The sequence below is a fragment of the Perca fluviatilis genome, chromosome 15 (genome assembly GCF_010015445.1).
Source record: "Perca fluviatilis chromosome 15, GENO_Pfluv_1.0, whole genome shotgun sequence".
Classification (NCBI taxonomy): Eukaryota; Metazoa; Chordata; class Actinopteri; order Perciformes; family Percidae; genus Perca; species Perca fluviatilis.
Window position 1 is genome coordinate 690,798 of NC_053126.1, and position 20,000 is coordinate 710,797.

At 45.2% G+C, this 20,000-nt stretch overlaps 2 protein-coding genes across 4 annotated transcripts in view; one reads left to right on the forward strand and one right to left on the reverse strand.

Moving 5' to 3' along the window:
* swsap1 (SWIM-type zinc finger 7 associated protein 1) overlaps positions 1–108 on the reverse strand; it is a 6,420-nt gene extending 6,312 nt beyond the window's left edge. For both annotated transcript variants that reach the window (XM_039823727.1, XM_039823726.1), the window contains exon 1: positions 1–108. This exon is cut by the window's left edge. The gene's annotated coding sequence lies outside the window, so the exon portion shown is untranslated.
* Positions 109–2,294: 2,186 nt separating this feature from the next.
* The window catches only part of znf653 (zinc finger protein 653), a 28,191-nt gene continuing 10,485 nt past the window's right edge, over positions 2,295–20,000 (forward strand). Inside the window, exons 1-6 of one of the 2 annotated variants that reach the window (XM_039825772.1) lie at positions 2,295–2,659; positions 10,824–10,864; positions 11,494–11,835; positions 12,664–12,945; positions 15,478–15,590; positions 15,630–15,767. In XM_039825772.1, the coding sequence (XP_039681706.1) occupies positions 2,343–2,659; positions 10,824–10,864; positions 11,494–11,835; positions 12,664–12,945; positions 15,478–15,590; positions 15,630–15,767 (1,233 nt within the window). In that variant the 5' untranslated portion in view covers positions 2,295–2,342. Of the gene's footprint in view, positions 2,660–10,823; positions 10,865–11,493; positions 11,836–12,663; positions 12,946–15,477; positions 15,768–20,000 lie in introns of both variants that reach the window. The other variant, XM_039825771.1, reaches the window with a different exon arrangement.

Sequence of the window (20,000 nt, forward strand, 5' to 3'; positions counted from 1 at the left end):
TATATATATATATGATATCTCTGTTCTGTAGTAATGTGGGCTGATGCTGATAGTTACGCTGAAGTTTCCCGCGTCTGTTTACATTTGGCACACTGGTGTCCGTGCTGTTGCGGTCCGTGTGGAAACCGCTTTGTTTGCTGTACCGTTCCGCTGCGGTTCCCCGAGTATTTTGATTTATTTTGTTGTATTTTTTGACCATATGAATTAATATTAACAGTCTATGATTTTGACAGACATAACAAACCTGTGTGGTGTGTGGAAAGACAACCAGAAACGGAGTCCGTAGTGCTTTCTGTTAGCTGTGTCAAGAATTAACGCATAAAATACATGCAAAGATATGTCTAAAAATGTCTATATTTTCTTAAAAATAACTTACTGTTATAAATTACTGTTCTGTCACATATTTGTAATGCATAGCTAAAAATCCTCATAACTTACTATGTTTAAATAAAATGTTAAAAAATAAAATACAATAAAAAACGGCGTCTGTATTAGTACCTCAACTTAATAATTTTGCTTGGAAAATTCTTTATTCATAAATTGAAGTTTATGAAAAACAAACCCCTTTTCAATGTTTTTAAACTTGATTTAAAAATTATATATAGATTGTATTTCTGGATTAGAGGGTAAATCAGCATCAAAATGTTTGCAATGCTTATCTGATTTAACTTTATAATTAATTTAACTGATATTTACTGTCTGATACATGTATATGTATGTACTTTTGTTGTTTATAATTGTTTACTGACTACTTGTTATATATTTTATTTCATCTGTCTATCGATTGACTGATATGTATTATTTATTTCTTTACTTTTTTATTTATTTTTTTATTCTTTATGAAAACATGATCCGTAACAAAATGATTTGTGTACTACAAGTTCAATTTCCTTTTTTTGACAAATTGTAACAAATGTATTCTGCAATAAAAAATAAATAAAAAATAAAAAATAAAAAATAAAAAATAAAAAATAAATTAAATTAAATTAAAAATAAATAAAAAATAATAATAAAAATTAGTACTACTACCGGAGAAGTCTGACAACTTCCTTGGATAGTATAATTAAAGCTAAAACAAATGCAAAATGGCAGTTTTTGTGGGCTAATGAAGAGTGTGGGAGACCCCTGTATAGAACTCAAGGAACAGTGGGGAAGAACAGGAGTACCTACAGAAGTAAGCTAGAAGAAGATGTGGTGTCCAGAATGAGGCTAGGACATACAGGAGTAAATGGAACATTATTTATAATGAAAACGCACGTTGATGGGATGTGTGAATATTGCAATAGTCAAGAGACCATAGAGCATGTAATCATGTGTTGTCCTAAATACCGTCCAGCCAGACAGAGATTGATTTCACAACTTGGTGAAAACCAGATGACATTAAATGTACATGATATACTGCAGAAAGGATCTGGTGAAATTTGGTTTAATTTTTTATTTAATTTTTTGAAGATAACTGGGGGGCCAGTTGTTCAAAGGTAAGCTGATCGGATTTTGGTTATCGGATTGGATCAAATCTTGAAAATGGGTTGTTCAAAAGGGAAAGAAGGAATCTGAAATCCGATTAGATTACAGTTTTAATCTGGAGCAAACCTTCAGTTTGTGTTGTTCAAAACTTGTCCGTAGGATTTGGATAACTTTGATCCAAAAAAACAGGATTATCCTGATCCAACAGGGGGGTAGGATTTCAAGGTGGATTCCAGGAAGAAAATGTAGTAAAACTTATCAATTATAATACATTTGTATCATTTAGTGTATATACTTTTATTTATATTTTGCACTTGACTGGTGTAACCGTTGTAACAGTGATAAATAAAGTAGACATAGGCTACCAAGTAAGCTATTCAGTATAGTAAAGTAAAAATAAAATAAAAATAGAAATGATCTTGTCCCCATGTCTAAAGGAGAAAGTGAAAGAGCAGAAGCACAGATCGTCCTGCCAGAGGAACTCTTCAAGCTGACCAAACCAGAGCCAGACTTCAGATCCGCCTCCTGAAAGCAGGGCGTGGAGATGCTGGTCTCCCCTCCTCAGATGAAGAACCCTGAACAGTCTTTATTTTGTTAACTATTGGACATTTAGCCTTTTGTTTTGTCTTTAAGACGTTTTCAAAATATCCACAATATATTTGTTAACGTATATTTGTTTTTATTTGTTGTGGCTCAGATGAGGGCTCAATGGACGTGGATGTTTAGAACAACTGGCCCTGGGTTATTATAAGGATTTAAGAAGGTGTAGGTCGACCTGTTGATCCCCCCTCCAGGCCAGATGGGGGCGGTAATGCTCCAAAAAGCTGGTTGACAACCTCCATTCAAACTTCCTTGGATGCCGGGCAACAACAAAGATGGCGCTTAGCCTGGCCGAGCTGGAGGCTCCGCTGGCCGCTGACCCGGCCGGGGACCGGGACCGGGACCGGGACGGAGGAGGAGGAGGAGGGTTGCGGCGCTGCAGAGGGAGACCCAGGCTCACAGACTCCGACCGGGCCCAGAGGCGACTGGAGTCCCGGAAGAAGTACGACGTGAGGCGCGTGTACCTGGGAGAGGCGCACAAGCTGTGGAGCGAGGTCCGCCGGAGGACCGGTCTCAGTGATGCCGGACTGGCAGAGTACCTGATCCTGCTCAACTCCACCTACGGAGAGAGGTACCAGCAGGAGTTCTGCGGGTAAGCAGTGCTGGGGGGTGTCTCCCCCAGGGCCGGAGGTTGGGCTCCGATGTTAACCTTCAGTGTCCCGCCCAGGGAGAGCTGTGCTGGGCTTCTGGTTGGACGTTAGGCTGGAAATCACATTCTCCACAGCTCCTTTAGAAAACTCTCTTCTTCTTGCACATTATAACCCCCAGAGGCCCCCCCCATTATAATGTGCAAGAAGGGCTTCTCCCCCAGAAACACTTGAGAGTCAAACTCTTTATTTCCTTACTCTAAGAAATAAATCTGTAAAATAACAGAAAAGTATTGGCAGCTCATTACCAGGACTATACCCTTCAGTATTCCACCCAGTGAGTGATGGATGGATGGATAGATAGATAGATGGATAGATGGATAGATGGATAGATAGATAGATGGATAGATGGATAGATAGATGGATAGATGGATAGATAGATAGATAGATGGATAGATAGATAGATAGATAGATAGATAGATAGATAGATAGATAGATAGATGGATAGAGATAGATAGATAGATAGATAGATAGATAGATAGATAGATAGATAGATAGATAGATGGATGGATGGATAGATAGATAGATGGATAGATAGATGGATAGATGGATAGATGGATAGATGGATAGATAGATAGATAGATAGATAGATGGATAGATAGATAGATAGATGGATAGATGGATAGATGGATAGATAGATGGATAGATGGATAGATAGATAGATAGATGGATAGATAGATGGATAGATTTGTATTCATCCCAAAAAATGGGAAATAACGGTGTTGCAGCCTCAAAGTATCAGACACACTGCACACATACAGAGTATACATTAATTAATAGGAAACTATATACATGAAATAATAACTGAATACTACACGAGCAATATTTAAAATATATACAATTTGGAAATAAAATGTACAACTGTTTAAATAGATGTAGGTAAACTTAATGTGCAAGTTGGGGAGCAAAAATGTACAAGTGTTTGACTAGTAATGATGGGATGTAGATAAACCTGATGTGCGTTCAGAGCTGGATTCTGGTTGTACATGAGGCTGGAAATCCCATTCTCCACAGCTCCTTTAGAATTATCCCCACATGAATCGATTGCATTTCCTCTCAAATGAAGTGGCCTCTTCTACCAATTTTAAATTTTAAAAGTCTTCTTCTTGCACATTCTAGCAGCCACTGAGCAAGCAACGTCTGTGGACCGTAAACAGGTTGAAATCCCTCCGTCTGTCCGTCCATCTGCGCGTCCAGGCCATGATTTCAACGTCCACTAACAGACAGAACTAGTTGATGAAGAACGCTGGGGAATGATGTCCTCTGGCCATAATCCAGACGTCCACTAACAGCCAGAACTAGTTGAGAATAGCCTACGCTGGCTATAATCTGGATGTCCATTGACAACCAGAATTAGTTGATGAATAACGCTGAGAAAAATAGCAAAGAAAAAAGATGCCAGTTGTGGTTAAGAGACAGCGGTGGTTAAGAGACAGCGTGGTTAAGAGACAGCGTGGTTAAGAGACAGCGTGGTGGTTAAGAGACAGCGTGGTGATTAAGAGACAGCGTGGTGATTAAGAGACAGCGTGGTTAAGAGACAGCGTGGTGATTAAGAGACAGCGTGGTGATTAAGAGACGTGGTGATTAAGAGACAGCGTAATTGGTTAAGAGACAGCGTGGTGATTAAGAGACAGCGTGGTTAAGAAACAGCGTGGTGATTAAGAACAGCGTGGTGGTTAGAGGCAAACGTGGTGGGTTAAGAGACAGCGTGGTGATTAAGAGACAGCGTGGTGGTTAAGAGACAGCGTGGTGGTTAAGAGACAGCGTGGTGATTAAGAGACAGCGTGGTGATTAAGAGACAGCGTGGTGATTAAGAGACAGCGTGGTGGTTAAGAGACAGCGTGGTGATTAAGAGACAGCGTGGTGATTAAGAGACAGCGTGGTGGTTAAGAGACAGCGTGGTGATTAAGAGACAGCGTGGTGGTTAAGAGACAGCGTGGTGATTAAGAGACAGCGTGGTGATTAAGAGGCAGCGTGTGGTTAAGAGACAGCGTGGTGGTTAAGAGACAGCGTGGTGATTAAGAGACAGCGTGGTGGTTAAGAGACAGCGTGGTGATTAAGAGACAGCGTGGTGGTTAAGAGACAGCGTGGTGATTAAGAGAAAGCGTGGTGGTTAAGAGACAGCGTGGTGGCTAAGGAGCAGCGTGGTGGTTAAGAGACAGCGTGGTGGTTAAGAGACAGCGTGGTGGTTAAGAGACAGCGTGGTGGTTAAGAGACAGCGTGGTGATTAAGAGACAGCGTGGTGGTTAAGAGACAGCGTGGTGGTTAAGAGACAGCGTGGTGGTTAAGAGACAGCGTGGTGGTTAAGAGACAGCGTGGTGATTAAGAGACAGCGTGGTGGTTAAGAGACAGCGTGGTGGTTAAGAGACAGCGTGGTGATTAAGAGACAGCGTGGTGGTTAAGAGACAGCGTGGTGATTAAGAGACAGCGTGGTGATTAAGAGACAGCGTGGTGATTAAGAGACAGCGTGGTTAAGAGACAGCGTGGTGGTTAAGAGACAGCGTGGTGGTTAAGAGACAGCGTGGTGATTAAGAGACAGCGTGGTGGTTAAGAGACAGCGTGGTTAAGAACAGCGTGGTTAGAACAGCGTGGTGGTTAAGAACAGCGTGGTGGTTAAGAGACAGCGTGGTGGTTAAGAGAACAGCGTGGTGATTAAGAGACAGCGTGGTGGTTAAGAGACAAGCGTGGTGATTAAGAGACAGCGTGTGTGATTAGAGACAGCGTGGTGGATTAGAGACAGCGTGGTGATTAAGAGACAGCGTGGTGGTTAAGAGACAGCGTGGTGATTAAGAACAGCGTGGTGGTTAAGAGACAGCGTGGTGATTAAGACAGCGTGGTGGTTAGAGACAGCGTTTAGTACGTAATGGGTAAGTGAATGGTTCCCCCACCTCACCCCCCCCCTCCCCCCCCCCCCCCCCCCCCCCTCTCCCTCCTTCCCCCCCCCCTCCTTCCCCCTCCCTCCTCCCTCTCTCCCCCCCTCCACTCTTCTCTTCCCTCCTCTTCCTCCCCATTCCTCTTCCCCCACTTCTTCCTCCATTCCTCCTTCCTCCCCACTCTCCTCCCCCATTCCTTCACTCATCTTTCTCCTCTCCTCCCCCCCCCATCTTCTTCACCATCCTCTGTCCATCCTCCTCTCCTCCTCTCCATTCCTTTCTCTCCTCCTTCCTCCTCCTCCTCCATTCCTCTTCTCCTTCCTCCCACTCTTCCCTTCCTTCCCTCATCCACCTCCCTCTCCATCCTCCTCACTCCTCATCCACTCCACTCCTCTTCCACTCTTCCTTCCATCCACTCCTCCTTTCCTCATCCTTCCTCCATTCCATTCCTCCTCCTCCACTCCCCTTTCCTCTTCCTCCTTTCCTCCTGTCCACTTTCTCCATCTCCTCATCCATTCCTCCTTATCTTTCCTCCATTCCTCCTCCATTCCTACTCATCCCTCCTCCTTCCTCCATCCTTCCTTCCTTCCTCCTCTCCTCCATCCTCCATTCCTCCTCCTCCTCTTCCTTTCCTTCCACTTCTCGTCCACTCCTCCTTCCATCCACTTCCTCCTCTCCACTCCTCTCTCCCTTCCATTCCATTCCTCCATCACTCCCTCTCCTCTTTTCCTTCCTTCCTCTTCCTCCTCTTCCTTTCCTCCGTCCATTCCTTCATCCTCCTCTGTCCATTCCTCCTCTTTCCTCCTTCTCCTCCATTCTTCTCCTCCTCTCCTCTCCTTCCCCATTCCTCCTCTCCATCACTCCTTTCTTCCTTCTCATCCCTCCATCCTCATTCTTCATTTCCTTCATTCCTTACCTCTTCCCTTTCCCTCCCTTTTCTCCCCCCCTTTCATCTCACTCATTCCATCTCTTTTTCACTCTCCCCTCTATTTCCCTTTCCTTCTTTTTATTCTTCTTTCTTCTCCTTTTCTTATCATTCTTTTCCATCTTCAACCCAATATTTTTCTTTTCCCCCTCCCCCCCCCCCACCTTCCTTCCACCTCCTCCATCCTCTCCTTTCTCTTCCTCCATCCTCCCTCTCCTCCTCTCATCCTCTTCTTTCCTCTCCTCCATCCTCCACCACTCCTCCCCTCCCTCCCTCCCATCCCTCCCCTCCTTCCTCCTCCCTCCACCTCCACTCCTTCCTTCCTCCTCTCTCCTCCTTCCTTCTTCCTCCTTCCCCCTCCTTCCCCTCCCCTCTTCCCCTTCCCCCTCTCCACCCCTTCCCACCCCCCTATCCACCATCTCCATTCCTCCTCCTCTCTCCCATCATCTTCCTTCTCCTTCCTCTTCCTTCCTCTTTCTTCCACCTCCATTCCTCCTCCACATCCTCCTCTTCCACTCTCCATTCTCCTTTCCTCTCCTCTCCTTCTCTTATATCTCATTCTCTCTTCCACTTTTCCTTCACCTCTTCCATTTCTCCTTTCCTCCTCATCCTTCCTCCATCATCCTCTCCTTCCTCTTCTTTCCTTCCTCTTCCTCCTCTTCTCCCCACTCTCTTCCTATCCACTCTTTCTTCCTCCACCACTCTCCCTTCCTTCTCCTCCCTCATCATCCTTCCTCGTCCACTCCTCCACCTCCTTCTCCATTTCCTTCTGTCTTGTCATTTCCTCTCCTTCCTCACCTTTCCCTTCCTTCCTTCCATATCCTCCCTTTCCTTTCTTCTCATTCCTTCTCTCCTTCCCCTCCTTCCCCTTCTTTCCTCTCCTTCCACTTCTTCTCCATTTCCTTCCTGTCCATTCCTGTCATCCTCCATCCCCTTCCTCTTTATCCATTCATTCACCATTCCTGTTTCCATTTCTATCACTCATATTTCTTCGTCCCTCACTATCGTCACTTCCTATTCACTCTTATCTCTTTCCTTTCATATCTAATCTCATTTTCTCCCCTCATATATACTAATTAAACTCCTATTTCGTCCAGGCTCACTTAATCAATGGTCCGCTTTAATAAGTGATTAAAAGATCGCAATAAATGTATTAAAAGGCTCACTCAATGAAATGGGTATTTCATAGTGAGTACTCGTAATGATGTATTGGCTCCCCAATATATTCATGTTTTCTTATCTTGTGTCGCCATGTTGGATTAAGCTCTTAATGAGTTCATTTATAGTAAGTGTTAAGGTCGTTATAGTAGTTAAGGTCGTAATTAAACAGGTGGGGACAGCGTGGTGATTAAGGAACAGCGTGGTGATTAAGAGACAGCGTGGTGATTAAGAGACAGCGTGGTGGTTAAGAGACAGCGTGGTGATTAAGAGACAGCGTGGTGGTTAAGAGACAGCGTGGTGATTAAGAGACAGCGTGGTGATTAAGACAAGCGTGGTGATTAGAGACAGCGTGGTGGCTAAGAGACAGCGTGGTGGTTAAGAGACAGCGTGGTGGTTAAGAGACAGCGTGGTGGTTAAAGAGACAGGCGTGGTGATTAAGAGACAGCGTGGTGGTTAAGAGACAGCGTGGTTAAAGAGACAGGCGTGGTGATTAAGAGACAGCGTGGTGGTTAAGAGACAGCGTGGTGGTTAAGAGACAGCGTGGTGGCTAAGAGACAGCGTGGTGGTTAAGAGACAGCGTGGTGATTAAGAGACAGCGTGGTGGCTAAGGGCAAGCGTGGTGGTTAAAGAGACAGCGTGGTGGTTAAGAGACAGCGTGGTGGTTAAGAGACAGTGGTGGATTTAAGAGACAGCGTGTGGTGGTTAAGAGAAGCGTAGTTGCTAAGAGACAGCGTGGTGGTTAAGAGACAGCGTGGTGATTAAGGACAGGTGGTGATTAAGAGACAGCGTGGTGATTAAAGAGACAGCGTGGTGGTTAAGAGACAGCGGTGGTATGTGATTAAGAAGACAGCGTGGTGGTTAAGAGACAGCGTGGTGGTTAGAGACAGCGTGGTGGTTAAGAGAAAGCGTGGTGGTTAAGAGACAAGCGTGGTGGTTAAGAGACAGCGTGGTGGTTAAGAGACAGCGTGGTTAAGAGACAGCGTGGTGGTTAAGAGACAGCGTGGTTGCTAAGAGACAGCGTGGTGGTTAAGAGACAGCGTGGTGATTAAGAGACAGCGTGGTGGTTAAGAGACAGCGTGGTGGTTAAGAGACAGCGTGGTGGTTAAGAGACAGCGTGGTGGTTAAGAGACAGCGTGGTGGTTAAGAGACAGCGTGGTGGTTAAGAGACAGCGTGGTGGTTAAGAGACAGCGTGGTGGTTAAGAGACAGCGTAGTTGCTAAGAGACAGCGTGGTGATTAAGAGACAGCGTGGTTAAGAGACAGCGTGGTTAAGAGACAGCGTGGTGGTTAAGAGACAGCGTGGTGGTTAAGAGACAGCGTGGTGGTTAAGAGACAGCGTGGTGGTTAAGAGACAGCGTGGTGGTTAAGAGACAGCGTGGTTGCTAAGAGACAGCGTGGTTGCTAAGAGACAGCGTGGTGATTAAGAGACAGCGTGGTGGTTAAGAGACAGCGTGGTGGCTAAGAGACAGCGTGGTTGCTAAGAGACAGCGTGGTGATTAAGAGACAGCGTGGTTGTTAAGAGACAGCGTGGTGGATAAGAGACAGCGTGGTGGTTAAGAGACAGCGTGGTGGTTAAGAGACAGCGTGGTGGTTAAGAGACAGCGTGGTGATTAAGAGACAGCGTGGTGGTTAAGAGACAGCGTGGTGATTAAGAGACAGCGTGGTGGTTAAGAGACAGCGTGGTGATTAAGAGACAGCGTGGTGGTTAAGAGACAGCGTGGTTGCTAAGAGACAGCGTGGTTGCTAAGAGACAGCGTGGTGGCTAAGAGACAGCGTGGTGATTAAGAGACAGCGTGGTGGTTAAGAGACAGCGTGGTGGCTAAGAGACAGCGTGGTTGCTAAGAGACAGCGTGGTGATTAAGAGACAGCGTGGTTGTTAAGAGACAGCGTGGTGGATAAGAGACAGCGTGGTGGTTAAGAGACAGCGTGGTGGTTAAGAGACAGCGTGGTGGTTAAGAGACAGCGTGGTGATTAAGAGACAGCGTGGTGGTTAAGAGGCAGCGTGGTGATTAAGAGACAGCGTGGTGGTTAAGAGACAGCGTGGTGATTAAGAGACAGCGTGGTGGTTAAGAGACAGCGTGGTGGTTAAGAGACAGCGTGGTGGTTAAGAGACAGCGTGGTGATTAAGAGACAGCGTGGTGGTTAAGAGACAGCGTGGTGATTAAGAGACAGCGTGGTGGTTAAGAGACAGCGTGGTTGCTAAGAGACAGCGTGGTGGTTAAGAGACAGCGTGGTGGTTAAGAGACAGCGTGGTGATTAAGAGACAGCGTGGTGGTTAAGAGACAGCGTGGTGGTTAAGAGACAGCGTGGTGATTAAGAGACAGCGTGGTGGTTAAGAGACAGCGTGGTGATTAAGAGACAGCGTGGTGGTTAAGAGACAGCGTGGTTGCTAAGAGACAGCGTGGTTAAGAGACAGCGTGGTGGTTAAGAGACAGCGTGGTTGCTAAGAGACAGCGTGGTTGCTAAGAGACAGCGTGGTTGCTAAGAGACAGCGTGTGTGTGTATCTTTCCGTGACTATATAAATGTAACAGGAATCTGAAAAGTCATCCCTCAGGTTAGGGTTAAAACAGCGCTGAGATAATCCTCTCACATCACAGGACTACACAGTAGCACAACTTACAGCACAACCATGTTCATATTACACTGTTTATGTAGGCTACTTTTTTATTAGTAACGCTGTAGGGGGCTCTAACCATAGATATAGAACATATTACATATTATTATATTATATTAGATATTGTTCTATATCTATGGCTCTAACCCCCCCAGCCCCCTCTTAACAACAATTGAGAGTCAAACTCTTTATTTCCTTCACTCTAAGAAATAAATCTGTAAAATAACAGAAAAGGATTGGCAGCTCATTACCACGACTATACCCGTAAATAACAAAAACTGATAAAAAAATGTGGCAACGTGGACTTAATCTCCCAAAACCATTCATCTCACAGACCCCATTGCAGATCTCTTATACAAGCTAACAATACCTAACCAGACCTTACACGTCTTTATAGAAATATCTGCTGTTATGTTATTGACTTTTCCTCCTAATCTGTCAGACAAGATGTGCTTTCATCGCCATGTTTTCCATCTCCATTGTGGGTGTTATCGTGTGTTACCTGGCCAGTTATTGTCCCGTTTCCTGCATTCCAGGAAGAAGAGGGCTCCAGAAGTCTCAGTTAAACAGAAGAAAGGTGAGTAGTGCCGTCGACAGGTGGAGATCAGGGCTCCAGCTGTTCTTTGTTGATTCATTTCCAGATTATTTTCTGGATGAATGGATTAGTGGATCAGTGTTTCTCAAAATACACACACACACACACACACACACACACACACACACACACACACACACACATACACACATACATACTTAGAGTATCTCACAAAAGGGAGTACACCCCTCACATTTTAGTAAATATTTCATTATATCTTTTAATGGGACAACACTGAAGAAATGACCCTTTGCTCCAATGTAAAGTATTAAGTGTCCAGCTTGTATAACAGTGTAAATGTGCTGTCCTCTCAAAATAACTCAACACACAGCCATTAATGTCTACACTGCTGGCAAGTAAAGTCAGTACAACCCTAAATGAAATTGTGAGATACTGTATATACATACATACACACACACATAAATACATACAATTCCTCATGGGGGAGACAGAAACTACACACCATAGCTTTAACTACATTCTCCTGATGATACTTACAGACTTGAACATTGAACATTTTCAACGCAGGCCTTTTACTTGTAACAAAGTATTTGTACAGTGTGGTGTGTGTACTTTTACTGCAGTAAAGGACCTGAGTACTTGTTTCCCAGGCAGGAATCGTTGTGTGTCGAGCCTGCAGAGTCTGGTGCGTTGGTACCAGGACCACGCGTCCTCATGTCCTCACGAGCCCCAGCTCCGAGCGCTGGAGCCCCAGCCCAACTTCTCCACCGCTGCCGTCTGGCGGTGTGGCTCACGCCACTCGTTTGTGCAGTACCTTTTCTCCCCGCCCAGGGCGGCGAGCGACTCTGAACGCGAGGAGCGAGGGAATGGAGACGAAGAAGAAGAAGAAGAAGATGAAGATGAAGAAGAGAGTGCAGCGAAAACAGACGCGTCCGTGGCTAAAGCTGAAGTCTGCAGGAGGAGAAGGAAGGATGCTCAGAAACAGTTCAAAGGTGCAAAATCGTTATTCTTTGACTCATTCAAAGGTTTTTCACTTCACTTGAGTATAGATACCGATACCAGTATCTGTATCGGCTCCGATTCTGCCTAAAAAACGCAAATATCAGCCCGATATATCGGCCGGCCGATAAAATCGGGCTGTCACTAGTAAACATGTTTTAGTAGAAACCCAGAAAACATGTTTAAACTATTATGAAACAAGTATGAAAATGAGCATATGTGGGGCTGCAAGTAACGATTACTTTCTTTGTCAATTAATCTGTTGCTTTTAGATGAATGGATGAGTTGTCTGGTCTCTAAAATGTGGATCAGTGTTCCCCAAAAAGCCCAAAATAAACGTCCTCACATGTCTCGTTTTGTCCCCAACTCAAAGATCTTCAGTGTCCTGTCCCAGAGGAGAGAAGACACTAGAACAATATTCACATTTAACAAGCTGACATCACTCAAGTTTACCTGTTTTCATAAAAAATTACTCCAACTGTGGCCGGGTTGGTTCAGTGGGTAGAGCAGGCGCTCTACCAGGGTTCAAGTCTGTAACGATTTCCTGCATGTCTTCCCCCCCCCTCTCTCTCTCCCCTTTCTCACCTAGCTGTCCTGTCAAATAAAGGCGGAAAAGCCCAAAAAATAATCTTTAATGAAAAAATAAACTGATTTAAGCAATTATCAAAACCTTTGGCGATTCATTTAATAGTTGACAATGAATTCATTAATTTCTGCAGCTGTTGTCTATGTAATGATATGGGATCTTTTTAAATGTTAATCAGAATTATATTCTATATTGAAAAAATCTCTTTTTTTATTCATCTGGGTTTCTTCCGTAGCTGTGGGACAACATGTGGAAGTTTCTGAGCAACAACAGACAACCATGAGCCCGATCCAACAGGCTGCAACTCCAGCCCAGCTGCCCAGGGAAGAGGCCTCCTCGCAGGATGTCCCACTGACGGGACAGCCCGTCTGGGAGATGGAGATGGAGATGGAGCGACAGGAAGGCCCCCCAGCAGCAGAGTTTCACTCAGTCTCCTCAGAGGAGGAGGAGGAGGAAGAGGAGGAGGATCTGAGGCTAGGCAGAGACCCAGAAGACGAGATCAGGACCATGCCGCACGGTAGGGTTGTGCAATTAATCAAAGTTTTAAGCCGCCTACACATGACTGCAGAGAGTCTGAGATCTCCATGAATCCTCTTTAATTTAAGCCCTGATGTGCAGAGTCACCACCACTCTCCTCTCACTGTCACTGTCAAACTGCTGCGAATAAAACCTAGCCTGACCAGCCAGCCCCACATCCAGATGTTGGGTCTGGGAACTCCGCGTTGGTCAGGGCTCAATCCGAGGGGCGGGATAAACTGTTGTCTTTCAAATTCCCTCTACACCAATAGGATATCTCTCTAACCAATCAGAGCAACGCTAGCTGATAGATTAAACTTTAAACTCTGAACACATCTTCCTTTTTTAAGAATGACTTCAGAGCCGTTCTTTGTTCTTTTCTCAAAGAAAAGATGAACTCCAAGTCTTCAGAAGACCTCTGTTCACCAGCAGCAGCAGCAGCAGCCATAAGCCCCGCCCACCCACTCTATACACGATGTGATTGGCCCGACCAGAGTTTGGTTTTTCCAGCTCGCAAGCCAACGGAGAGTTACTAGACGACCCTGGCTGCAGATTACATGTCCTGCCGCTAGGGCGGTCTAGACTTCTAGGCTACATAAAACTAACTAACTACATAAAATTCATACTATTCACCAACACGGGTCGCATCGCTTTGGACAAAAAACTTAAGCCGACTACACGTGATCACCGGCAAACCTGTGAGGTAGGGAACAGAGCAGAGAGGCGAAGAACAACGCAGGAACCTTCTGGAATTGGTCAGCAGCACCGAACTCAAAGGTGAAATCATTAGCTCAGCGTTCGGTGTGTGGCGGATGCCTAGTTGGGCCTAGACTGCTCCCCCCCGTAGGAAACCAATGGCACGGCCAGCATAGAGCGGCTTTTTCACAGATCATGTGTAGACCGCTTTAACCGTGGTTACGGTTTCGGCTCCTAATGAACGATGTCATCGAGAAAAACATTTATTTTGCACATTAGGTTTTGCAGGTAAACTCTTATTTTGTCTTGTGTTCTGAAGGAGAAAGTATGAAGGTGTTTCCACTGTTGATTTGTTTCACTCTTTCGCTGTTTTTTTTAACTTCAATAAATGCAAAATCTTTCCAAAAGTCAGTGAAGAAATCGTGTTAGGGCTCTGACACACCACCCCGACGGTGGACCAAAAAGGCTTGTTAAATTTGGAAGTGATGATCAGATTTGAAACCAAATCCTCCAAACGATTCCAATAAAGAAACGATTCAGATGGAATCGTAATTTTTGAAACTATTCCAAGTAGGGGTGAGGGAAAAATCGATAGGGCATAGCATCGCGATATTTTTCGTGGTAATACTGTATCGATACACAGACGCCAAGTATGGATCTGTTATTATATATGTGCTGGTCAGTCAGTCTGCTTCATAATCTGATTTTGCAGCAATAACACTGAAGTGAGATGAACAAACAGAGAAAAGTATCTTTTTAGATAAAACAGATGTTGACATCGTCTTCTTTTGGGGACATCATTTGAACAGTAACGAGCCATAATTTCGTTATGGCTCGTTACTGTTTTGCATGGTTGAACGGTGTTAGAAGATGGCTTGTGGCCGATGATGCTTGCTTAATATCTTGTACTGAATGTGAATGCTGTTTGGTGTTTAGATATGCTGGTGCTTTGCTGCTTCTTGTGGCTCTGCATGGCTAACAGGGATAGCTTCTCTGATGCTCTAGCTGTCTGTGTGGTGTCTTGTTGATTTCTGTCTGTATAGTTTAACCTGTACTAATGTCTTGCTCTTTCCTTTTTCTCTGGTCTATAACCATCTGGCCAAAAGGACTACAGTTGAAAATTAGCCGGCTGGCTAACACTGGCACATCTACAGAAATGCTGATTAATGTGTGTTGTCCTTTTTATAAATAAAGAATAAGAAGTTGCCAAAGTTTTCTTTTTGGGGACATAATTTGAAATTGGGGAAAAATTTGAAGTTGGAAAAAAGGTAATAAATTGCAATATATCGCAGAATATTGCAATATCTTTAAAATCGCAATAATATCGTATTGTGACATAGGCCTAAGCATCGTGAGGGTCTCGTATCGTAGCTTATTAATTTTATGTTGATGCTGTTTTCATGCTGAATACTTATTACCAAGAATGTACAGCACATCTCTGTAACAAAATTAAGGTTGACATTTTACCTCAGATATACCGTGAAATACTTTGATTACTTTATTAAGGTTATTGTGTATTAACGTTCTCTAGTGTTAAATATGCAAAGGATTATCTTATTCATATATGCATCTTTTGCATGACTCTTTTGGAGAACTCAGATTTACAGATTTGTCATTAAATCAACTAATCAATTAGTCGATAGAATTGAATGAGTGGTAGTCGACTAAGAATTTCTTCAATCGAACATAATATCGTATTGTGACATAGGCCTAAGCATCGTGAGGGTCTCGTATCGTGAGGCCTCTGGTGATTCCCACCCCTAACTCCAGGTAGGAATCGGTTCTCGATGCCCTAACCCTGATTACGATTCTCTTCTCTCTTCCCATAATCGAGCAGCCCTACCGCCCGCATACGAGTGTGTTGCCGTGGCGTCCTTGGAGGACAAACTGGAGAAGACGGACTCGGACTCGGAGCTGTCCCGGAGCGTGAGGGGCTCTGTCGGGCTGCAGGAAGAGGACCAGAGCGTGAGGGGCTCTGTCGGGCTGCAGGAAGAGGACCAGAGCGTGAGGGGCTCTGTCGGGCTGCAGGAAGAGGACCAGAGCTCGCTGTTTGACCCCCAGACGCTGCAGACCATGGTGACCAGCTGTGAGATCCCCGACCAGAGGACCGCGCTAGAAGGCTCGCAGGTCGGTCGGTCAGCGAGGACCTCGCACACACGGTTGAGGCTTCATTCGTTTTTTAGACAAAAACTATCTTATTATTATTATTATTATCAATATCGTAATATCATAATATCATAATATAGTATAAGTGTCTGTTCCTGGTTTTAAATGCTGCATTACAGTAAAGTGATGTCATGTCCTGATCTTACCAGACTGTTATATAACTATTATTCACCTTTACCCACTCAGTCATTATATCCTCATTAACTGATGATTATTCATCTAAAATCTCATTGTGTAAATATTTAGTGAAAGCACCGATTAGTCAACGCTACGATATCGCTGTGGGATCGATATCGAGGTATTTTGTCAGAAATATGTTTTTGTGATATTTGATTTTCTCCGTATCGCCCAGCCCTACGTGTGGCTGTATGTCTCCTTAGACCAGAACCTAGTGGTGAGGAGGTCTCCTTAGACCAGAACCTAGTGGTGAGGAGGTCTCCTTAGACCAGAACCTAGTGGTGAGGAGGTCTCCTTAGACCAGAACCTAGTGGTGAGGAGGTCTCCTTAGACCAGAACCTAGTGGTGAGGATGTCTCCTTAGACCAGAACCTAGTGGTGAGGAGGTCTCCTTAGACCAGAACCTAGTGGTGAGGATGTCTCCTTAGACCAGAACCTAGTGGTGAGGAGGTCTCCTTAAACCAGAACCTAGTGGTGAGGATGTCTCCTTAGACCAGAACCTAGTGGTGAGGAGGTCTCCTTAGACCAGAACCTAGTGGTGAGGAGGTCTCCTTAGACCAGAACCTAGTGGTGAGGATGTCTCCTTAGACCAGAACCTAGTGGTGAGGAGGTCTCCTTAGACCAGAACCTAGTGGTGAGGAGGTCTCCTTAAACCAGAACCTAGTGGTGAGGATGTCTCCTTAGACCAGAACCTAGCGGTGAGGAGGTCTCCTTAGACCAGAACCTAGTGGTGAGGAGGTCTCCTTAAACCAGAACCTAGTGGTGAGGATGTCTCCTTAGACCAGAGCCTAGTGGTGAGGAGGTCTCCTTAGACCAGAACCTAGTGGTGAGGATGTCTCCTTAGACCAGAACCTAGTGGTGAGGAGGTCTCCTTAGACCAGAACCTAGTGGTGAGGATGTCTCCTTAGACCAGAACCTAGTGGTGAGGAGGTCTCCTTAGACCAGAACCTAGTGGTGAGGATGTCTCCTTAGACCAGAACCTAGTGGTGAGGAGGTCTCCTTAAACCAGAACCTAGTGGTGAGGATGTCTCCTTAGACCAGAACCTAGTGGTGAGGAGGTCTCCTTAGACCAGAACCTAGTGGTGAGGAGGTCTCCTTAAACCAGAACCTAGTGGTGAGGATGTCTCCTTAGACCAGAACCTAGTGGTGAGGAGGTCTCCTTAGACCAGAACCTAGCGGTGAGGAGGTCTCCTTAGACCAGAACCTAGTGGTGAGGATGTCTCCTTAGACCAGAACCTAGTGGTGAGGAGGTCTCCTTAAACCAGAACCTAGTGGTGAGGATGTCTCCTTAGACCAGAACCTAGTGGTGAGGAGGTCTCCTTAGACCAGAACCTAGTGGTGAGGAGGTCTCCTTAGACCAGAACCTAGTGGTGAGGATGTCTCCTTAGACCAGAACCTAGTGGTGAGGAGGTCTCCTTAGACCAGAACCTAGTGGTGAGGAGGTCTCCTTAAACCAGAACCTAGTGGTGAGGATGTCTCCTTAGACCAGAACCTAGCGGTGAGGAGGTCTCCTTAGACCAGAACCTAGTGGTGAGGAGGTCTCCTTAGACCAGAACCTAGTGGTGAGGATGTCTCCTTAGACCAGAGCCTAGTGGTGAGGAGGTCTCCTTAGACCAGAACCTAGTGGTGAGGATGTCTCCTTAGACCAGAACCTAGTGGTGAGGAGGTCTCCTTAGACCAGAACCTAGTGGTGAGGATGTCTCCTTAGACCAGAACCTAGTGGTGAGGGAGGTCTCCCTAGACCAGAACCTAGTGGTGAGGATGTCTCCTTAGACCAGAACCTAGTGGTGAGGAGGTCTCCTTAAACCAGAACCTAGTGGTGAGGATGTCTCCTTAGACCAGAACCTAGTGGTGAGGAGGTCTCCCTTAGACCAGAACCTAGTGGTGAGGAGGTCTCCTTAAACCAGAACCTAGTGGTGAGGATGTCTCCTTAGACCAGAACCTAGCGGTGAGGAGGTCTCCTTAGACCAGAACCTAGCGGTGAGGAGGTCTCCTTAGACCAGAACCTAGTGGTGAGGATGTCTCCTTAGACCAGAACCTAGTGGTGAGGAGGTCTCCTTAGACCAGAACCTAGTGGTGAGACCAGAACCTAGTGGTGAGGATGTCTCCTTAGACCAGAACCTAGTGGTGAGGAGGTCTCCTTAAACCAGAACCTAGTGGTGAGGATGTCTCCTTAGACCAGAGCCTAGTGGTGAGGATGTCTCCTTAGACCAGAACCTAGTGGTGAGGAGGTCTCCTTAGACCAGAACCTAGTGGTGAGGAGGTCTCCTTAGACCAGAACCTAGTGGTGAGGATGTCTCCTTAGACCAGAACCTAGTGGTGAGGAGGTCTCCTTAGACCAGAACCTAGTGGTGAGGATGTCTCCTTAGACCAGAACCTAGTGGTGAGGAGGTCTCCTTAGACCAGAACCTAGTGGTGAGGAGGTCTCCTTAAACCAGAACCTAGTGGTGAGGATGTCTCCTTAGACCAGAACCTAGCGGTGAGGAGGTCTCCTTAGACCAGAACCTAGTGGTGAGGAGGTCTCCTTAGACCAGAACCTAGTGGTGAGGATGTCTCCTTAGACCAGAACCTAGCGGTGAGGATGTCTCCTTAGACCAGAACCTAGTGGTGAGGGAGGTCTCCTTAAACCAGAACCTAGTGGTGAGGATGTTCCTAGACCAGAACCTAGTGGTGAGGATGTCTCCTTAGACCAGAACCTAGTGGTGAGGAGGTCTCCTTAGACCAGAACCTAGTGGTGAGGATGTCTCCTTAGACCAGAGCCTAGTGATGAGGAGGTCTCCTTAGACCAGAACCTAGTGGTGAGGATGTCTCCTTAGACCAGAGCCTAGTGATGAGGAGGTCTCCTTAGACCAGAACCTAGTGGTGAGGAGGTCTCCTTAGACCAGAACCTAGAGGTGAGGAGGTCTCCTTAGTCGTACCAGATTGTGAAGCAGCTCTGTCAGAAAGAAGAGGCGTCCTGTCATCCAGATCAGACCCGAAATATAATCGGACCAAAACAGAGGCTCAGCTAGCACAGCGTGTGTCTACCTTTTGTATGTGTATATCTTTTATAATACATTACAGGCCAAAAGTTTGGACACACCTTCTCATTCAATGCGTTTCCTTTTTATTTTCATGACTATTTACATTGTAGATTCTCACTGAAGGCATCAAAACTATGAATGAACACATATGGAATTATGTACTTAACAAAAAAGTGTGAAATAACTGAAAACATGTCTTATATTTTAGATTCTTCAAAGTAGCCACCCTTTGCTTTTTTGATAACTCTGCAAACCCTTGGTGTTCTCTCAATGAGCTTCATGAGGTAGTCACCTGAAATGGTTTTACCTTCACAGGTGTGCTTTGTCAGGGTTCATTAGTGGAAGTTTTTCCCTTATTAATAAAAAAGCAAAGGGTGGCTACTTTGAAGAATCTAAAATATAAGACATGTTTTCAGTTTTTCACACTTTTTTGTTAAGTACATAATTCCATATGTGTTCATTCATAGTTTTGATGCCTTCAGTGAGAATCTACAATGTAAATAGTCATGAAAATAAAAAGGAAACACATTGAATGAGAAGGTGTTGTCTATACTTTTGGCCTGTACTGTATATCAGGTGTGAATGTAGCAGTAGTGTAGCTGTAGCCTAAAGGACGAAAGGGAACAAGTCCCTCCAGAAAAACGATCGCATAATTCAACGCATAATCAGCCAAAGTCCGTATATTTATGCGGGGGCCGCATTTTTTCAGATACGCCGCACTTTCGCTGCATAAATTGCCGATTTCCGATCACTTTTTTTTCTCTTTTTCATCAAAGCGCAGTTTTTGCAAGTTCCCACAACTTCATCGCATAAAATTGCATAAATATCCCGCATATTCCATCGCATTATTTAAGAAAACGTGCCTCATAATAGAGGATTTTTGCCCCGCAACAATCACAAAAAAACTCCACATTTTTCTGGAAGGACTGGAAGGGAATGTGCTGGTTTGACACAACACACATGTGTGTATCTTTTATAATATACCCCTTTAAATA